General features: G+C 36.9%; 1 protein-coding gene across 4 annotated transcripts in view; it reads right to left on the bottom strand.

The window, feature by feature from the left end:
* Window positions 1-647: 647 nt before the first annotated feature.
* The window catches only part of WWC3 (WWC family member 3), a 98,595-nt gene continuing 77,232 nt past the window's right edge, over window positions 648-22,010 (bottom strand). For 2 of the 4 annotated variants that reach the window (XM_074536000.1, XM_074536003.1), the window contains exons 12-23: window positions 16,253-16,373; window positions 15,407-15,481; window positions 14,319-14,405; window positions 11,803-11,995; window positions 7,958-8,125; window positions 7,176-7,327; window positions 6,340-6,499; window positions 5,047-5,211; window positions 3,850-3,942; window positions 2,591-2,818; window positions 1,719-1,846; window positions 648-883 (exon numbers count right to left, since the gene is read on the bottom strand). In XM_074536000.1, the coding sequence (XP_074392101.1) occupies window positions 817-883; window positions 1,719-1,846; window positions 2,591-2,818; window positions 3,850-3,942; window positions 5,047-5,211; window positions 6,340-6,499; window positions 7,176-7,327; window positions 7,958-8,125; window positions 11,803-11,995; window positions 14,319-14,405; window positions 15,407-15,481; window positions 16,253-16,373 (1,637 nt within the window). In that variant the 3' untranslated portion in view covers window positions 648-816. The remainder of the gene's footprint in view (window positions 884-1,718; window positions 1,847-2,590; window positions 2,819-3,849; window positions 3,943-5,046; window positions 5,212-6,339; window positions 6,500-7,175; window positions 7,328-7,957; window positions 8,126-11,802; window positions 11,996-14,318; window positions 14,406-15,406; window positions 15,482-16,252; window positions 16,374-22,010) is intronic. The other 2 variants (XM_074536001.1, XM_074536002.1) reach the window with 2 other exon arrangements.

Genomic DNA, 22,010 nt, shown 5'->3' with positions numbered 1-22,010 from the left:
GCTCCTTAAATTCCCTTTTCATTAAACAGCAACACAAAGACCTGTCACCCTTTTCCTTCCCCCGTTTAGACTGAGGATCTAGTTAAGAATATAAAGATACTTTAGACACAACAGAAATGAAAACAATCTATTAGTGCACAGTAAGAACATGCAAATGAATTCTGCAACGTTTAGCATCACTTCTAATTAGTGTTAAACACATTGCAGGTGATAATATTTTGCTATAACACAGACAGTGCTAAAGAATACAATGTACATAATAAGCTACAGATAATAAAGCTGAAAAAGTGACAATTTTAGAACATAGTATTTTCATTTCAGGTATCAGAAACAAAACCAGCTCAATGGTTCCATTCTACTGTATGACAAATACTGAGGAACAAAATTTCAGTCTTAAAATACATCTTAAAGTAGGTATTTTCCTTCAAGGAAAAAAGGCACTATAAATAAATTACACTACAGTGAATTTGCCTGAACTCACTTTGTTTCTGTCTTCCAGCCTTTAAGTCAAATAAAACAGCATAAAAACTGTACACGCTCTTAACAGGATAGTCGATCTTTTATAAAATAAGTTGTCTTCAGAGATGTCAGTTTCACAACAAGGAAAAACCAAGCCTTGTTGCAGTCGCTATTATAAAATATATATGTATATATATTTATATATATGTTTTTGTTTATGTTTAATTTTTTTAACTTTTTTATTTTTTACAAAACGTGTATATTAGCTTTTGCACATTTTTTTTAAAGAAACTTGTCTAATCTAAGAACTTCATTAAAATAAAAGCGATAAATACTTCATGTTTACAATGCAACATGTCATACATCATCAGCTGGCAGAGGAGGTATGTTAATCCTTGGTCTTGTAAAAAAAGCTATCTTCTCTCTGTGATCAAAACAAGAGAAAAAATAAGTAAATAAAATTATGCCTACATTCCCCCTTCTCCACACAAGAACATGGTTTCTTTACTCTGGTTAATGGTTAGTATTTATTATTTGTGTATTGAACTGGCCTTTTATTTGAGTATAACAAACTTCCAAAAACTACTAAACCTCACTATATACTTCTGGCAACATTCCATTGAAGACAATTACTATTTTTAAAAACCTGGGTGAAAGCTTTATACAACTCACTGAACTTCAGTCATAGTTCACCGTAAAAAGGTTTAATGGGACAAGTTCTGCAATGCTAAGTTCACCCTTCTATGTTTTGCAAATAATGTCTACAACAAAGAAGGGGGAAAAAAGATGGCAACTCTGGAAACAGAGTCCAAAGAACAGGCTTATTGAAAGAAAATTCCAGTATTACTGAGTAGTTTTTAGGGAGAGTGTGTTAATAACAATTTATATGTACTGCATTAAACAGACAGGCTTCTTCAATACAAGCCTGTCCACAAGCTTGTATTGAAGAACTGGACTTCACAGCAACTAGGCTAAGTTGGAAGAATCCCCTAAGCTATGTTTATATTTGAAGCTTTTTTTTTTTTTTTGATGTCATGTATACTAGAATTGTTTCACTGCAATTTTACCTTGGCTTTGGCTCTTTGCAGAACAAAGCATTCAGAAAGAACTCATGTCCAAATCTAGATACAGTTTAAAATTATTGGTTAATTACTTCTGATTAAAATCAAAAGACATAAAATTTAAGCTAAATGTTTCAGAAAGCTTTAACCAGACTAATGAACTGTTGCTATGCTATTTCAGTATGCATTACCACTTACCTAAAAGTCTGCACCTGAATAGGTTCTTTCTGATTTTGCCCACGCAGCTGGTATATTTCTTTTGATGCTTTCTTTAGCATCTTTTCAGCTGCTTGCTCTTGGTGATGTTCAAATTTGGTCTGTCTGGTCTGAAAACAAGAACATAATGCTTAAAAAGGCCATGTGAATAAATAAAACATAAGAATAGTCACAGTAAAAGAATGGATTTTTTCCCCACCCACCACAGTGAAACCACACTAGTACACTGTCTGAAATAGCTGATCATCTAAGAACTATAAATGCAAAAGACTGAGTTGTTTCATTCATTAATGCTCTTCAGAAAGACATGTAATAAATTAAGAAAATTTACTGCACACATATCTGTCAAACAAGATCTTACTATAAATTTGGCATAATTTTTGTCTCTGATAATCCAATGTCAATTTTGTCTGTTGAGCAGTTTTGCCACCTTTTTCTACAACTCCTTTCTCCAAGAACAGGAAAAAAAATTACATAGGGAACATTCCAAATACTTGTAAAAGAATAAGTATCAAATCAGCAAAATTTCTTTTAAATATCAGAAGAAATATAATTATTAAAGTTCTAATAACAAATACCTAAACAAAAACAAATGAACAAGAAATAAACAAAAATCCAAAACAAGACATGCCACTGGCATACAATGCCATTCTCCAAAAACTGTCCTCAAATAAATACACAGTTTGGTAATAATCAATGTAATAATTTTTATTGTGGTAACTTCAAGAATATAAAAGAAACATTCACTGTTTGAGATTCTGTACAAACAGCTCTTTAGACATCTTATCAAAATGAAAACATTTTGAAACAAGAAGTTTCTGAGCAAACTGAGTGTTTGTGTTCTATTACCATACCTGCCTTTCTGCTTCCTTCAGCAAGTTTCGGAATCTCTCATCCCGAAGCACCCAGTGGGGTAGGTCAGTCTGCCCTCGGAGCTGGGCGTCTTCCAGGCGCTGTCTCAACTCCCTTAGAACACAGATCTCCTCATTCAGCTGTCTCTGTCGAGTTCTGGATGCCTGGAGATCCAGCTCCAGGTCTAAGGATGTCCTTGCCATAAGTTCAGCCAAAGATGATCTGCAGGACTGTTGAGTTATTAGGATTCAAACAAAATGCACAATACATTACTCTCAACATGGTTTACTGGTCTGTCTTTAGCTCTATAGACCATACATATATTTGCTGTACTTGCTTCACACACTAAGTCTTTCCCACATGAATTTTTGGAGATTGTTTACATCTCCCAGAAGAGGCTGCATAATGTGTGGTGAAGAAAACCCCTACAGCTAAATTTCTCATTAATACTTTCTACTACTTCTTTTTACAGTTTCCTTTCTACTTACAAATATGAAGTGTTTGTACTCCTAATGAAGTTTATGGACTAAAATTCCATGTTATGATGATAATAAAATAGATGCAATAAGAAAAACTCAATGACATCAGAAAAATACTGTTCTGAGCAAGACTCCTCTTAAAGAGCTTCATTCAATATTGGTTTTAAGATACATTCTGAATCAAAATGGGAAGCATGGCTGTCTACCTGCCTACACCAGCAAGGTATTAAGTTCTGCTGACCAGACTATATTTTATGTCGTTTATATACACATTAATGCCTCATCTCTCCTTCTCTGCCCACTTGACAGTAGGAGGGTGGCATGGGGCCAAATGAGAGCTTAACCTATTCATTCCTGAATACTTGGCTCTCAAATACTATTATTTGTTAGGCTCTATGGGAGGGGAGATGCATGTCTTAATTCACACACACATCTCTGAACCTGCACCTTGCGTCATAAACTAGATTTGGAAGATTTTGAAAGAAACTTCACATCTAAATCCATATAAATTCAGTACCCATTAAACTGATTTTTGTCTGCCATGCCTTTTTTCCTTCTTCAAAATTGATCACAACTTTATTTAACTTTTGTATGTCTACCTTTTAGCTTAGAAAGTCCAAAACAAACCCAAAACATGCACCCTACCCCAATTACATTGCAGAAGTTTTGCACATTTTCTAAAAGGATCAGAATGTACCTGCAGACATCTAAAGTTCTCAAGTATAGAAGTAGCATTGCTGTAGCAACTACATGAAAGCAGAAGGTCATTTTCCTGGGCATACCTGCTTGTACCGCAGAGTCCTCCTCTCTAAGGTGTTCCGCACAAAAGGGGATTTCCTTGGCAGGGTTGAACTGTCGCTGTCACTGCGATACAGCTGATTAGAAAAGACATGGAAAATAAAGGTTGCTTGCAAGATCATCTTCATTAAGAAATTTAGGTTGTTTTTTTGGGGTTTCTTTGCCTTTGAGATTTCTTTTTTTAAAATACACTGAAACTATCTTCTTTTAAGCAACCATTTTTTTCAGTTATTTATAAACATTTACATATAATAATGCTCATATGGCAGTTACAATAATTCAATAAAATTTACAAACCATCAATGTTTTACAGATAATTTCTATTCTACTAAATATCCCAGACAATCTAACCTAAAAAAAAGAGGGAGGGAGGACTCAAAAGCAGTATTTTATCCTAAAACATGTACTGTCGTGGGTAAAAACAATACAGTTCCTCACTTTCTCCTCGCATCTGTTTTTAAGTAAGTGCAGGTTAAGTGAGCACGGAATTTAAAAATCATTTCCTGAATTTTCAAACTCAAGCTCTCAGAAGCTTATGAAAGAGTACAATCAAAGCTATGATAATATTGCAAAGCCAATACTCATGTATTGATCTATGTGCCAACTGCTTAGAAGTATTCTGCCACTGAATGCAGCAAACAATAAATGTGACCTTGAAAACTGCTGTGCTGGTCCTCAATTACTTGCACCAGTGCACCCAGGAATCCTATGTCCCATAGTAACAAGCACCTTATGACTGATATTCATGACAGCAATCAGAGCCATATGAATATTTATGCAATGGCCCTAAGATTAATCAGTGCTCTTTTTCAAACTTCTGTGTATGTGAAAATTAAACACAGCTTCTAAGTTAACTGCTTATATACCGCATTAGATAGAACTGTAAAATCAACCACCCACACCTAAAATCCAAGGTTGCCAGGGAAAAGAGCTTAATACCTAATTTTTCATGTATTCTTAAATTTCAAATTAAATCCATCCAGGCAAAAACTCTTAAAAGGAGTCAGGGAAGCTCTTCCCACTGCATTGATTAAGTTCAATTAAAGATTATTCATTAGTATTAAAAATTAATATATGTTTCTTATAAATGCAATAAAATCTTATAGTGAAATTATAAAAAATGTACAATATGCTTGTGTGTAGAGACCCCTTCCTCCTCCTCCTTCTCAAGCTTTACTCACTCTGCAAACATATTGACTGCGTGCTCCAGGCGAAAAGGTCTGGGAGCGAACAATTGTGCTACTGCGAACAAAAGCAGAACCCCGGGGCCTGCGGCTGCTTCTCTCTTTTGGAAGAATAGCAACTTCTTCAGGAAACAGATCCTCAGTGTTAGTTTCCTTATCCACCTAAAATTTCAACAAAGGACATTTTTTTATTTCTTCCTTATTTTCTCTCTCCTAGCAAAGACAATCAGACATTTCAACAATATCAAAAATAAACAATTTGCCCTGCTAGCTAGATTCAAATTTTAATGAGCACTGAGAGGATGTATCACCTCACTTTTGTAAAAGTTTTAAAACTGGGTCATCCAAAATGGTGATATTACCTTTCAGAAGCCTTTGCTGGAGCAGTCACAATTAAGAGATGCAGTTACATCACAGCTGCAGAGCACAAGGACTGCATTCAGGATTGGCAATTGGGCATTACCCAAACTACCACCTGATCTCCAGCCTCAACAGAAGAAAACTGAGTCACCTTTCAGTAAGCACAGTGACTCTAAAGCATCACCTTAAAACTAGAGGAACTTAAATGAAAACAAAGAAGAAAAAAATAACTGAAAGACTGTTCACACAATTATACAAGAACACTAAAATATTCAGAAAGACAGAAAACATAGGCTACTCTAGCAAAGCTTTCAAACTTTCAGAAAACTCACTCCTCCATAAGAGGTGCGATCTTCCCTAAAGGCAACACAAACAGCCTGTGTTTCTCTGCTTCGGTGAAAGTCTGCTGATTTCAACCTGTGAAGGATTATTTCCAGTGTCTCTATCTTGACTACAAAAGATTTTAAATACATCTGTTTCATCACAATTATTCCATGTTATTGCAAAACTGAAATAGTAATGCAAGTCCTAAAATTTCTTTCTTTACAATTTCTTTAAAAATTCTTATAGAAATAAGAGCACTTGATCATGATCTTTTCTGTTAAAATTTCAGGCAAATGCAGAAATTGATACCAGTGCCAATTCACAGATTAGATAAAGGCCATAGTAAAAATAGTTTGCCTTTTGATATAAGAATCAAATTCTGTTGAGAAGTAAGTAGTAAGAAAACAAATCCCAGCCCTAAAGAGTGAACTTCTACCAATTCAATAGCCATACAGCTGTCACAAAGTCAGTACTCATAAGGAGCTGCCAATGTCATTGCTGACTCCTTTCCTCCTGCCCAACTCAGACTCCAGCTCCAGGCACAGCCGTAGCTCACTGTGCCAGGCAGGGTGGCAGTTTTCATGCTGCAGGCTCTTCTCTCCTTACCTTCAGTGGTGGAGGCTGCATTTTTCCAGAGCCGTACTGGCCTGCTGGAGCTGCAAACATGTGTCCAGCTAATGGATCCCCACAGAATGGCTCTGGATAAGGAGGACTAGTCTGGGTACAATTGCTGCATCCACTGTCAACAGACTCTGCTTGCCAGCTCCTAAAGTCAGAACATCACAATAATTTTGCAGGTGTTAAAAACCCTGTGCAATTATGCATTGCATTTATGTATTACATGATCTAAGCCACTTTATAAATTTAGAGTATTATTTCTCTAGTAAAAATATAGTATTTTCAACAGGAACATAGCACACTTGCATTTCTGCAAATGCAAATAAGCAAATACATTTCACAGAAAAAAATTCACCTTCCCTAATTTTCTTAAGGCATGTGTTCTGGTCTTTATAACAGTACTAAGAAAGCAGTAACAAGAAGAAAAGTTATGTAACAAACCAGGAGCATCACTAGGAATGAAATTGCAACCCCAACCCTAACAATGTCCCATGTCACCACCAAATTTTATTTATTTTTTCTTAATACAAGGCTGTTATAAACTCATTACAGTTGCCTCCCTAGCAAAGTTTATGTTTGATATAAAGTTTCCCCACTCCCCAAATTCCCTAAATTCAACCTATTCAAGCTATTCAAATAAGGTTTCCTCCTGTTTGCAGATCATGACATAATAGAATGTTATACTTGTAGCACTAACAGGAAGCAAATCTCAGAATAAAAACCTACTGTTTTCCTGCTTTATTTCAGGTTATACCCATAGTGTAAATAGCTTTGAGGAAATGTTAGTTATTATCTGTTTGATGAAGTATTTAAACCATTTTTACCTTTCTGATATGGCTTCTGCCTGATCTTCTTTTCTTTCCATCTCCAAGATTTCCTCCTCTGTGTACTCCAATTTCACTCTCTCTTCTGCCAGCTCTCTCTCAACTGCTTCCAGCTGGGCAGTGGTCCTAGCTAACAGGGCTGTCACTGCATCCTGAAAGGTAAATTAGACTTTAATTAAATCTGTTTGAACAAACCAATGTATTTAATGTGTATTATTCAAAGAAAAAATAAAAACAATGCCATCATATGTTCCTTAAAAAACAAAACAAAAAACCAAACCACAACCAAACAAATCCGTCTTGAATCTTAAAGATCAAAAGTATGTGGAGTTCAACTTGTCACAGAAACTGGGCAGACTTTACCTGCCTGTGGAGCATCACCCACAAGTAAGATCAGAAGAGACCTCTGGAGGTCACCTAGTCTGATGTGCTGCCCAAAGCAAGCAAGGCATCCTAGTCAGGCTGTCCAGAGCCCAGTCAAGGGCTGAAAACATCTTCAAGAATGAAAATTGCACAACCTTTCTTGACAATCTCTTCCAGTGCAGTGGCAGAAATTTTTCATGTGTTTTAGCTGGACTGGAAACATGCATACAGGGTACTATTTCAAGCACCTGCCCAGACACGTTCTGTTTTTCAATTAGTCTTCTAAAATCTAGATCTTGCACCAAGAGTTAAATTAAGTTATTAGTTCCTGTGATAACTCAAAAACCTGCATCCAAGGTAAGATCACAGTCACCCTGCTGGTCAAACAAAGTAAACAAATCACTTTTTTAGAGCCATACTGTTTTAACTGTAGTTACATTTCCAGAAGACTGAGGAATACTGTCTTCACACTGGTTTTTGGTCTTTGCTCTCTGGGGCTCTGAACCAGTGAAGATCTGAACAGGGTACCAGTGAAGCTGCATCTCACCAGAACTCTCTGCATCAGTCAGGTTTATCTGAGCAATGCCCTGTAAAAAAACAAAAAGCATTGACCTCAATAAGATACATATACTCTGCAAGATAGACACCTTCTCACTTAAAGAATATTTTACTTACAGTGCAAAACTCCCACTTCGGGAGTCTCTTAAAAAGAGACACTTTTTAAGTGTCTCTTAATACTACTGTCTCTTAAAAAGAGACAGTACTACTACTGTCTCTTAAAAAGAGACACTTTTATTCTGTTGTGTTATGATGTTTAAGATTCTGAATTTCTTGCCTCTTTACTACTAGGAAGAATGGGAGTAGATAGTAATTGTTTTTAAGTTGAAAAATAAAATTTGTATGACTGATGTAGATATAACTGACATCTGATAGCTATTAATATTTTATTTTTAAAACCTTCCCAACTATGTATCGGATTTTTATATTTGCTTAAATTGATATCACTTTAATAATATTACTGTAATTTCAGGGGCTTTTGAGATAACTGTATTCTGATACCCTTCCATTCTCTGGCCCTCAGAAGCATCTTTCAAATGAAAATAAAAACGTTGTGTAAATCATTTTTTTCCTCTGCCTATTTATGTCATAATGTAGTTAAATGAGCTATAAAGCCATTTTTCTACTTTCCAGGCCATCCTTGCAACTCCCAGATTCAGGGTAAAAACAGTTTTAATGGAGGCTTCTCACTAAAAGTATTTCAAACTTTGAAGTAGCCCTACTCCATCAGAGAGAGCTCATGTAAGAAATTTCTCAGCGGTGTTTGCCTAATTGAAAAACAGCTGTGAACAAATCCATGCTGCCTATTTTGTTTGGTTTTTTTCAATCAGTTCACTAGCTGGACCTACCAATTATATTAGTCAGCCTTTAAGTACTGTTTTTTGTTTCCCTGGCTATCTCTGCAGCAATAGCATAAGCTGTTTTCATGCTTGTGAGCCACATGCTAAAAATGTCTTTTTTTGTATCACTGGAAAAGTCCTGTAAAAATGGCTTTCATCTCTCACAAATCAAGTAATTGTATACAATGATTCTAACAACAAAGGCAGTAGGAAATGTAGACAGAATGTGCATTCAACTTTAAGCAGGTAAAGAAACAGTTAAGTAGAAAACAATAATAAAAAAATAAATCATTGCATTGTTTTTCCAAGACAAATGTTCCCTGGGGCTCTGTTTAAACAGGTGCATAGAGGACAATAGCCTAACAAAATAATGTGACATGGGGGATACAGCATGTTTTTGAGAAAGTCATTTAATGTCAATATAGCCCAGGGTACAGAGATACCTTTCCATTTTTCTGTATAACATAGATGTCTTCTAATCATCTATTCACTCTGATGTAATGGAAGATATAAATGTGCATCAAATACTCACACATTTGCATCAGAGTTGGAAAATGTTTAAGACACCCTGAGTTTAGTTTAGGAAGTAGAGAGTAAAACTGTTTTCCTGCCAGCAATATTGGAAGAAGCACAGGCTAACTCTGAAGACACCTGACACTGCCTATACCCTGCATTTCTTGGGCAGCTAAGCAAGTCTGCCAAAGAAGCTGCCTCTACAAAGGGAGTCAGTAATTCCTGACTGACTGAATGCTGGGGAGTAGAAAATCACCATCAAATTCAATTTAGAATTATCAGTACTGAAAAGACCAATTAATAACTCATGTCCATCTCAAGATTTGGAGCTTACTCAAAAGAATGAAGAAACCAAGGTGGGTCTGCTAGAGGTGTATCATATGCCTGTTCTGATGAATTTGTTAATGACTTGGATGGCAGAACAGTGAAAGTATTTATGAATATCTCTGTGATGTCTAACATACATGTCTCTTTAGGAGAAAACAATCAGGATTTTAAAATCATGCTAAAAATGGGACAGATGTTCCAAAATTAAAACAAAAAATGCAAAAAAAAAAAAAGTTACACTCAAGAAGAAATCAAATAAATTAAGACATAGGGAATAACTGATCAGGGCTGTAAAAGATGAGAAACTGGGAGTGATGCAGCAATGCTGGGTGATTGCAAGAAAGGCATTCATACTGCTTTTATCTTTTAACATGAACTATATATGCTAATCATGTAAAATAGCAATTCCCTGATCTCAACATTGACAAGCCACCAGGGAAGAAATAAGCCAACTTAAGACAGAAAAAGATCTTTCAGCCATGGAAAGCATAAGAGGAAAAGGTTGAGGAAATGGAAAAACCATCCCCACAAGTGTAGTATATTTATTTCTTTATAACATAAATATTTCCAGGGGGTTTTTTTAATTATTTTTTTCCCTGTTAGGTACAAGTATTTATATAAATCAGGATAAACTCCAATCTGGCTTTTGCACCTAGGAAGAAATTGAAAAATAGATGCATTGTTAAATAGATGGGGGAAAACCATAATCTCAGTGGAAGGCATCTTGAAAGACAGAGGCCTTGCTGACAGGCTCCACCACAGCAGTTCCAAAGAGGGAGGAGGTAGCAAATGATGTCTCAATGTGACAAAATGCTCATTCTCAAATTACAGCTGAAGAAAACAATGATCATAATGTTTAAATATTTCAGTGCACCTATCTGAAGAAACTGGCACTGTTTCTCTATTTTTGAGTAGTATTGTTAAATTACCTTAAATTATATTACCAATTACTGTTGACAAAGTTACTTCTGACATAACCAATTGAAGACCATAAAAGAGAAAAAATCCCCACCAAGATACCCTGAAGACCTATTTTTTTGGCAACTCAATAACAGCAGTTAGAATAAAATACCCTAAACTTAGATGCATTTGTTTCAATAGAAAGATGCCTTACATTTCAATAGCTATTTAGCTTCCCAGAGGAACAGGATATACCAGTGGAAAGCATTTTACACCAATATATCCAGCCTGTTCTTGAGATGCTTTCTCTTTAATTTCATTGCAGACAAAACTTCCTACTGCAGACAAGACCTCAGGTCCATTTCTATCAACATTAAGACCCCTGTTCATATGAGATGCTACTTAGAATTAAAGGTGGATTAACAAACACATTCTTGACCAGATTTGCTCAAATAAACACCTCTCATCCACAGCCCAGCATGACAGTGAGATAGATGCCTATACCTCTTAACTTCTTTGATAGGCTTAAAAGTTTTTTCACTAACCCATTCAAACCCCCTACTGCAAAGACAGCCCACTCACTTCAAAATAGCCAGGCCATCAACCCCAAGGCAGATTTAGTTATGCATGTTTGCATTTGGCAACAGCTAAATGAAGCTAACATTAGTTAGTGCATGATAATTCAATCAGTTTAAAGTAAAAGGCTGAAGTAACAGAACTGTTCCAGGGCCACTATGCAACAAAGTTAAGATTTATGTAATAGTAGTCCTCTTCACCCAATGTTATACAATAAAAAGGTGTCTGTATTTGTTTTGGTTTGTTTTTTTTTCCGAAGGAACCTGACTGAATAGTACAGATTCCCCACACAGGCATTATAGTATCACGCAGAAACCTAAGTCTTGAGCAAACTGTAGTCTAAAAGCTGTCAGATAAAGTCTTTTTTAAAATCCCACCTCTTTATTTACAGAGCTATACTTAACATCTGTGAACAAATGGAGACATTAACATGTAACTCTATCACAACTTCTTATGGAAAAATTAGGTTCTCTTTTTAATCTTTAAAAATAATTCCTCAGGTAACTTTAGTTTCTCATATCACATGGCTTTTAAGAAACAGAACCACTTACCAATAGCTCTTCTTGCTGCTGATGATCAACTGAACAGATATACAGCTGCAGTGATTTTAATTTCAAAGCACTTGAGTGCATGGGGATTTGGAAGACTTCATTAAATATTAACGGAGTTTGGAATTCCAAAGCTCTTGAGCAGTAAGTGGTTGGTGTGCCCGACTCAAGCGGTGGCAAATAAACTCTCACATGACTGGGAACAGCAAAATAGACAAATAGCACAATTCAGACAAAGAAAGCCATTTTGCATTTCCCAAAATCAAGTTAAGCGAAAACATCAGTACAACTTCTACATTAAGAATCTGCCTTGAGATGTCCTCATTACCAGAACTTTTTTTGCATTCTAATACAGAAGATCTGCAAAGCTGATCTCAAAACGCTGTATTTTTTAACAAAAACTTTTTTTTAACTTGGTTCTTAAGCAGAGGCACCAAGTGGCACTTGAGCTGCCCTGAGGTATCCAAGGCATCTAAAAGGAGCTAGCAATTATAAGAGGATCTATGGGAGAGCTACGCAGAACCTCCCTCTGAGCAGCAGCAGCTGGAGGCCAGGTGCTGTGACATGCTATTTCAAATGGAAGCACATGCCTATGTTTAGGCAATTGAATTGTCCCATCAGTGTCACTGGTCCATTTCTTTCTTCCACCCATTAAGCAACCTATTCCTCTCCTTGAGAAATTAAGAAATTCAGATGGCAAAATAAATCTGCAGTCACTGCATCTATCTACAGTCTCAAAAGACAAATTCAAATATGTGGTAACATATCATTTAAGACTTCAAGCCAAAAACAAAATCAACAACCATTTTCACCTGACAGCATAAGCAGCAGAGCTACTTAGAGAATTGTTTCCATGTTCTCCCTGTCCTGACTGCTTTCCAAGCCCCTGCAATATCCTATTCCTTTCTAATCCTTTCCTCATGCCAGCAAACAGTTTCATGCAACTGTGTTGTGACCCAGATTACAAAATTTATCTGGGTTAAAAAAACTAACCTAGCTAAAACCCACAAAGCCTTCAGGATTAAAAAACCCACTCCAGCTCAGAGGTTCACTCAAGTTGACTACATGGCTGCAGGAACTCCTCTGCCACCACCAAAGAGGGGCTGACACTGGCAGGCAAATAAATGGTTAGAGGACAACTGGAAGAGCTCCTTATGGTGTAACTGCAGCACACTGGACTGTGGAGCATCACTTAAACAAATTCTTGTCCTGTAAAAAGGCAGAGATCCAGCCCCTCTGCTCCCTGGCTGCTGTAGTAAACTTCCCCCCAGCTGCCACAGCACCTGATTCAATGTACAGTTGCACAGAGGAGTTTAATAAACTCAATAAAAGCTTCTTCTGCTTTTGTAATAGAAACTTACTTTTTGACTAGACTAATCAATTAACCCTGCAGCAATGCAATTTCTTGACTATAGCAAAGGGTTGAGAAGGATGAAGAACAGAACTGCATTTTGAGTCCCTTAGATGCCTGGTTGCCTTGATGATAATGTCCAACAATACCTCTGGACTAACGTCTTTCTTTGGTGACCCTACTACCTTCTTCAGATGATGCTTATTTCCTCTTCTGATGACAAGGCATCATGGCTGAGTAATACACAATACTCCCATTTTTCCCTATCATGTGCCCTTGCACTCATGCTGAAACAGAGCAGAAATCCAACACTAATGTACTAACCTACATGAAAAATTTCCACTGCAGTTTTGCAGAGTTAGCATGGTGAAGTTCTCAACAAACAACAATTCATTCAGGGAGATATATGTGAATTCAACACCTCTCACCAAATGACTTATTTTACAATGCAATAATGTTATCATACCTCCATTTTCCTGCTTTTAAACAACCTGTCCTAGAGATAAATATCAACAATTTTTACATGTTGAATTTCTTTAAAATGTGCTAAGATGCATATCTCTAAATAAAACGGGGGTTTATGACAACAGATTATTTAAGAAAAATTTGTTAGAAGAAATGAAGATACGTTCTATATGTGATACAAAATTTGAAAAAGTAGCACAAGCTGTAAGGTTAAAAAATTCAATCTTTTGTACTGATTCTCAGCTAGTACTTGTGTTATCAGAAGGTCTTTCATGAATACTCAAGGAGAGCTGTACAGGCCACAAAAGCCTGCAGGATCCTTTGTTAGCATGTTCTCCGGTGTGGTTGTCTTTCTTAAAGATAAAAGGCAAGGTAGACCTCTTACTGATTAATATAGATGTTGCCACAGGTATTGAGAAAAATATATTAAGCATACTCTGGAATATCACAGATATTTTTGAACAAACTTTCCTCTGCATAATAAAATGAAAGAACACAGAGACTACACTTGTTACCTGAATATTGTGACATAAGTTGCATAAAAGGGATACTTTGTGACCAGAACATTAACCCTTTCCTCACGGAAATGAAGACATATCTTCTCCAGAAATGGCTTAATTTTGAATGAAGCCAAATAAATCTATGTTATTTATAACTGCAGCATAAAACAAACATGATGACTCTGGGTGAAATTTAAGCTTACATTTTGCAGTTTTCTTTAACAACTAGACTGGTAAAGTTCTTCAGCTGTAATACATGGACTAGCAGACATTCGCTTCCACTGTCATGTCTGGAAAATAAATTTTCTGTGTTAGTCACCAGTCATTGATAATTTCCTTAAGAAATAAAGATGAAGACTAAACAGATTTAAAGAATGTAAAAGCACATTTTGTTAAACAAATTTCTTGCGCAAATCAGTTTCAATCAAGGGCATCAGCTACAGTAACAAAGTTAACAGAACTAAGTGAACTAAATATTATTCAGCTTGAAATTAACAAGTGGCCATCATATGCCTCTTGACAGCAAACAGGTTTTAACAAATACATTATTTAAAGAGTTACACCATTTGCATTTGTGTGTGTGCATGTTAACAACATATCAGTTACATTAGACAAATCCATCTGCATATTTTCATGGGCTATTGAAAACAAATTTTAAAATTCTAGTCTTTCACATCAGCACAAATTTTGAAATGCCACTAACAAATCTGGTTGATATTTTAAAAACTTCCAATCTTAGGAATTAGTTTCCAAGGGGCAGAAAGGATTCTGGAGGGCTAAGTTATAATATCCTGTCTTGTATGACAATAGTCTGCCCTTCTCGAGGCTACTCCCACTAAAAACAAGAGCATGCCACAGGCATAGGATTTCAAAGATGTATTGTACAGCTGGGACTGTACTGTATTTGTGTCTCCTCACCTGTGATTCTCTTAAGGTAATATTCCTTTATCTGGCATAAAAAGGTCTCACTTACAGAGACAAATCCCTATACCCCTACCCACACTAATGGCCCAGACAATGAAAATAAATGCTACTGAAAGAAGTAATGAAGGCCCTTTTATCAGTCAGCATTGAAAGGACACTTAATGAACTTTGATTAAACCATATCCCCAACACAAAGTGGCACGTGACTGACTGATCTGTACATCCACTGAACTTTGGCTGCCAGTTCAGAAACTTCTTAAAAACTCCCACCATGATTTAGTTTATTTAAAAGCTAGAAATCATAAGCAGGAAAAGTAGTGAACAATTCCTGTAGAGTTGGCAGGGAGAAACAGAAGTAATTACTCACAGAAATCCAACATGTATTTGTGGTTCTTCATTACTGGCAGTGTCACCATAAACAGGCTCTTCCAGATCTTCATTCCTGCAGGAACAGAAAGTACTGTAAACTACACAGTGACCTAAGCTGCTAAATGATGAACTAGCATTTATTCTGTGATTTGTGGATATAAGCAATTATTTAGCAATACAGGAGGGACAGTAATGTAGAAGGAATTGAGACATACTACTGTAAGCTTTATATAAAAATATACAGTAGTAGTAATTCACAAGTGTCAAAATTGAAGTTTTAGAATTAGTCTTTCAAGATATTTACGTTATTTTAGCATTTATTTTGTCTTCCAGTTCTCTTTAGCATCCTCCAACCTTATCTTCTTCCCAGTTACTGCTTCCCATGTTAACACAGTTGTATTAAGCAACATGTCTTTCTACATCCTTCAATCAATTGGTCAACCTACGTATTTTTTAGCTTTTGACAGTTCATATATTGCTTCCTTGAAATTATACTTTTATCACATGATACTCAGAATTGTAAGTCATACTCTGTGTAACTTTATTTTGTTACAGATGGTTGAAATAAAATTACTGATTTATGACTAACAGGATGAGAAAACTATCTTTCAAGGGAGATGCGATGTTAAAATGTCAGAGAAAAAAGCAAAAGGGACTTGGCACTTGAAGATGACAGTGGACTGCATGTAAAAAGCTTCATTCCTTTAAAACATGCCATCTAGTAGTTTTATATTACTAATACGTAGCAATTTTGAAAGCCAACACATAAATTCACAACTAATTCTTTTGGGCCATGTGGCAGAACAGGAATATTTCCAGCTTACTATGCATTTATACACCTGACCTTTTGCTTAAAGCTTCAAACACGCCACTGTCACTAGCCAGTGAATGATCTGAGAGACATGCTGAAACTCGCCTGGCTCTCCTCTCCGATCTTCTGCCGCTGTCTCCACGCAGAGTTACAGCTGCCATGGAGAAAAAAGGGACAGCAACATCAGCTTAAGGCAACTTCTTCAAAATTAAATAAGAAACATTTATTGTATCAAAGCTAGCAGCAAAACAGCACAAATGCAATTCACTGGTTTTTCTTCTAACTTTAAGTTAAAATCCTAGAATAGGATTGACCGGAGATTTTCTGTGGGAGAATTAAGGAAGGAAGTTTGTGGCTAATTGCTCTGTGACAAGACTAAGTATAAACCAACTGTATTGTTACTAAATGTTTTTCTGGTAGAGTAATTCCTTCCTAAAGGAAGACTTACATTAATTCACATATGTACACATGATAGCCTAAGCTTTTCAGATTTACCTACTGAATATACAATAGGTTGAAAACAAACACAGAGACTAATTCTTTTTTAAAGTTATCTGATAATACAATGTGAGGTTTTGTTCTCATTTGTTTCCTAATACAAAGTCTCAAAGCATACTGTTTATACCATCACATAATAGAAGCTTTTATTTACAGTCTGAGAGGCATTATCAAAAAGAACCAGTGTTTTCCAGCTCACTCAGACCACTGTTTTTCTTCAAATTCTTGGTGAATTACTTTGGTGAAAAGTGACTGGGGGAAGGAGGAAGTAATGTTCAACCTTCTTTGCCACTCTTCCCTGAATCACCAGCCACACAAAAAACAGCAACTCAGCAATCACTTTCATGTTTTAAGTACACCAACAAAATTACATTATACACTGGGTTTTGCACAGGCAAGTAGGCATAGCAGCTACTGATCCTTTAAAGTACGTGCACAGGCAGTAACGTTCAAGAACTGCATAGAAAAGGCTTAAACACTTTAACAACATCTCCCAACTTGAGGTTGTTTCCCTTTGAGTCCTAGAGAAAATCACTAAACAGACTTGTGAAGTGCAGTTTCTTCACTGTGCAGAGAACTTTTACCCTCTTTTGCTCAAAGTTCAATGTCTGTCCTCAAAGCAGGAAAGCAGTGGTAAAGAGATGGCACTTCAAAAGCAGGGAAAGCATTTTATTTGCTTCTGCTCATGCTTACAAACTTAAGACAGCATGGAAGCATTGACAGTTCCAGCAGAGTGACAGTAGCACAAAGCATGGGGGACAAGCAGCAGCTGACATTTACATCTTACAGCCCCAACAAGGGATGAAGCAAGTCCTACTCAAAGTAACAACTTTTAAGTGCCTCTGTTGCACATTATCATGAGTCCTTCCCCTGCATGGTACCCAACTCACCTCCCACCCAAGCACCACCAGGACAGGACATCAGGACAGGAGAACTTGATAAAACTCTTCCAGATCAACACAACCCCGCTGCTGCTATCATCAGCTTTAACCCACTGTGGAACTGGCACAGGAGGTGCACCAAGCCCAGCAGGTTGTGTGCCAGCCCAAGACACATTCCTGTTATTACCAGGCCACTAACAGCAGCATCTTACCAAAGGTGTTACAAAAATCACCTCATCCTATTTGGAGCTAAAATTCCAGCAGAGCCAGTTCTCTGTCCATTGGATTCATAAGTAGCCCTATAGACCTCTCCTCCAAATTCAGGGAAGGATTTAGTCACCTTTAGGTATTTAGGAAATGTTTTTGCTGGCTAGGAACAGCCCAGCCTGTACTTGTCTCTGCACCCAGGGAAAGAACCACCACTCCTCCCCATCCCACCCTTCTTGTACATCTTGTACACATTGTGCAGTGCTACTCGTGACATCCTCACCACAAATGAGAGCCAAGTTCAAGTGAGAACACAGAAAGCAAAAACCGTATTTGAACCACACTCTCCTCTTTATCACTTGTACAAAAGTGGTGGTTTTGTGGGTTATTTTGATTGGGGTTTTTTGTTTGCTTGGTTGGTTTGGTTTTTTCCTTTTTTTTTTTTTTTTTTTTTCCTCCCAAGGACTTTTGATTTGGTAAGCCTACCTCACTGTCTGGTATTTATGAAGTTTATTCTGTCACTGGTATTTATGAAGAATCATAAGAATAATGAAGCATTAGCAATCTGTAGATCTGTAGAGACATCTACATATTAAAATTTCTCCAAAATTTTACATCAAGAGGCTGAACTTCACAAATGTTGCTTTTTTTTTAAGTGCTTCTATAATTTCTGTACTAATTTCAACAAGTTATACTACAACAACTTAACTTCTTTATGCAAAGAAGCCCTTGGCTCACCCCCTATGTGAACACTTTGTATAAAGGTAGCAGAGGAAAGTTCCTGTGGACTCTGTCCTTGGAAGGCTCATGTTTCCAGTTTGGCTGGAAGGAAAAGCTGACATCAAGCACCAATATAATACAATGAAAAGCTGATGCATTACAACAATGTTGTAATTTGACAGCGATTTGCTCACTGTCTGCAGGCCATGGAAGCATTCAATAACCTCTGGACAATGGCAGCAAACTTGAGAGAGATGCAAACACCAGAATATCCCCTTGACATGGTGGGGGCGTAAAAAATCAGCAGGAAAAATTAGTCAAGATTAAAGACACACCAAATTTTGGTTTAAGAAAAAAGTTTACCACAGACTTTGCAATGCTGGAAGCTAAGGAATTGTTTAAAAATTAGGTTTCTAAGACAGGCCATTACCTTACATTTTCTTATTTAAATAACAAAATCAGTAAACAATAGATATGATTTCCGGAACTACTGGGTGCCAAAGCTTGATAAATGTAAGACAGCCCTGAATGAAAGAACATTGTCATTATCAATAGTTGAAAAAGTGAACTTCAAAGCAAATTTTGCTGTCCAAACTTTCATTTGCTAAGAAATCACATAAATAAATCTAAAGCATGTTTCACAAGCCTAGGTGACTGAAAATACTGCATGTCAGCTCAAAATGCACTAATAAAAAGAGTAGAACACTCTCATAAAAACTAATCTCAGACAAAAACAGACGTTACCTACCATAAGGCTGTCAGACATTACTATTATATAACAAAGGGGAAGGTCAAAGAACGTTTTCCCCAGGCATTTAACTACAGCTGTGAATGTGTTGTTTAGTTGACATAGCAAGAAAATTAAGTATGCCATAATGATTAAACAGATACAGCAAAATATCAAACAAAACCAAATGTAGCAGAATCTCCTGTTTCTTCTCATGCAACTCCAAAAACAAAAAACCAAAACAAAACAACCCACCCCAAAAGAAAACAACCAACACATCACACAGAAAAACACACAATAAGAAATTTCACGTTCACTTACAGTGAATTTTTCTGTTGTGCCGCATGAGAAACAAGACAAAAAGCATACAGTGACAAATCACCCTTTAGATCTCTGACAACATTTTATAAACAAGAGACTATTTAGGCATTAAAAAAAATTTAGCATTTCAAAGATTTGTTATACAGAAGAGATAGTGAAGATATTCAAGCCCAATATTCTATTGACGTTTCCTCCCACTCCCAGATTTACAAATATGATGGATTTAACTTTTCAAGCATATTCCCTCCATTCACACATGAAAACTTATTTCACAATGTGACCCTGTGACAGATGCAGAACAATAAAACAGCATATCAGCAACTGAACATCAAAATTGCAGTTCCTGAAGTAGCCCTTGAACTTTCTCAAGTGCTGCACCAGTGCAAAGTTCATGCATTTTATTCAGGGCTAACCCTCCCAGTCCCCATTATTTGCAAATCACTAAAATTACCTCAAGCTTTGCCTAGTGAAGGAGCAGGTCAAGGTCTGAGGGAACCAAGACCTCCTGTTTTTGTAGCACAGCATTCTGCTGCCAGGCCATGGGGTGGCAGCAGCAGGGTACACTGCCTGGTACCTCGCAGAAAGCCAAACCCCAGCATCTGCCAGCTCCCAGCTCTGGCATACAAACTGGATGCTCCATCCAACTCTTCCAGGAAAAGAGTACAAAACCAAAATACTTTCAAAACTTCCAACTGCTACTTGCAAACAACTGCATTACAATTCCAAACCACTAGCTAGTGAGTGTAGAACTCAAAACAGGCAAAAATCAGCAAGGTTAAATTATTTTCAGTAATTGTTTCCAAATGCAAATATCAAAAATAAAAAAGTCTCAAAAGAAGGCAGCCTGGCTACCTTTTAACCACACATTCTTCCTCAAAAAGCAACACAAAATACTCCATTGTACATAGAGAGAAGCTGTAACCTCTGGGCTAGGAGCTGGACACCCCAACACTGACAGCAGGTTAAGCACAGAGGTTTTCAGACAAATGTGAGATGTGTAGAAACACAGCAGAGAGCTGAGAAAAGGAAAATCAAAGCAGGAAGCTCCATCCTGTATTGCTGTCTAGGCCCTCACACTAGGCCTTCACTTCTAGGAAACACATACAAGCTATAAATGAACTACTTAGATACTTTCACTTACCACAATGGGTGAAGACATGCTGTGGTCTGATTTGAGGTTTAAAGAAAGCCTCAGGAAGCCTCTTCACAGCAGTAATTTAAGCACAAGTTTTCTTGCTGGTCTCTGGAATTTTGTTTATTTTGGTCTGAAAGCTACAGTATGGGCATTAAAATGTTTACAGCTAGTAAAAGTAAATTCTGCTGCAGTATCTTCTGGCAGTGCTAGCTGCATTAAGGAAATTAGGTAAGTCTAGACTCTAATGCTTTTGAACAATACAGGCTTTTTAGCACTGTGGCAATGATTTCTTTTTTAAAATGAAAACCAGAAAGGTTTTCTGTAAATACCATCAATGTTCCTTTGTATTATCACTTGCCAAGTAAGATTTTGGTAGGATAGTATGATCCATTCTCTGGTTATATTCATATTATTCCTGACATCATGAGTCCTGAATGCAACATTCTACACAATGCTATCACAGAATTCTGGATATAGAAATGAAATGGGATTCACAACATTTGATATTAAACTAAACTTTAAAAGCCTTTTTCTACTGGTATGGTATTATTAAAAAAGCAAGCAAGCTAACACAAAAAAAATGTTATCAGGATTACCTTTTTCACATTAAGAGCAGTTCTTCATTTGGTTGGTCAAAACAGGAAAATAAATTTGTCATGTCCCTGTGTGCTCAGGCTTCTAATTTTGTTTCCTTCTTTTAAAAGTTTTCTGTTTCCTCTTTTGATTTCTCTAATTTATGTTCTCAACTGCAGTGCTTTCAGAAGCTTCTGCCAAGGCAAGCTAAAGCAAGTCCCTCAGTTTGACAGTCCAGCAGGAAAGGAAAAGTCAACAGTGCGTGTGCTGTGCTAGCTGCACCCATCACACCTCTGCCATCAGAGCACACCAGCCAAGATGCACAACATCTCACACATCCCCTACAAAAGATGCTCCTTTGCTGATGAAGCACCTACTCATGAGTGCACTGTGCGCTCATTACAGCCATGCCACTGTGGCTTCTGCTCCTCACAGAACTTGGACACAAGAACCTGGGCTAGTGTATGTACAAATTCAAAATTCAGCAGTGCAGTCAGCCAGCCTTCAAGCACAGTCAAAAGCATCACCTCAGATTTTGTGTTCGGGCTTTTAATTGTAGGAAATAGTTGTTTGTTATTTCCTATCTCTCCTGAGTTTGTTTTGCTTTCCATTTTCAGAATAAAGGCAACATCAGCACGATGGGGGCCTCAGAAGTAACTAACCCATACTTTCTCTTACTAATACTTTACTTATTCTTGAAAGGCTAGGTCCTTGAAAGGCTACACTCCA

This window comes from Zonotrichia albicollis, chromosome 2, assembly GCF_047830755.1.
Source record: "Zonotrichia albicollis isolate bZonAlb1 chromosome 2, bZonAlb1.hap1, whole genome shotgun sequence".
Classification (NCBI taxonomy): Eukaryota; Metazoa; Chordata; class Aves; order Passeriformes; family Passerellidae; genus Zonotrichia; species Zonotrichia albicollis.
The sequence above is the reverse complement of the archived record's forward strand: the minus strand, read 5'-3'. Positions and strand labels throughout refer to the sequence as shown.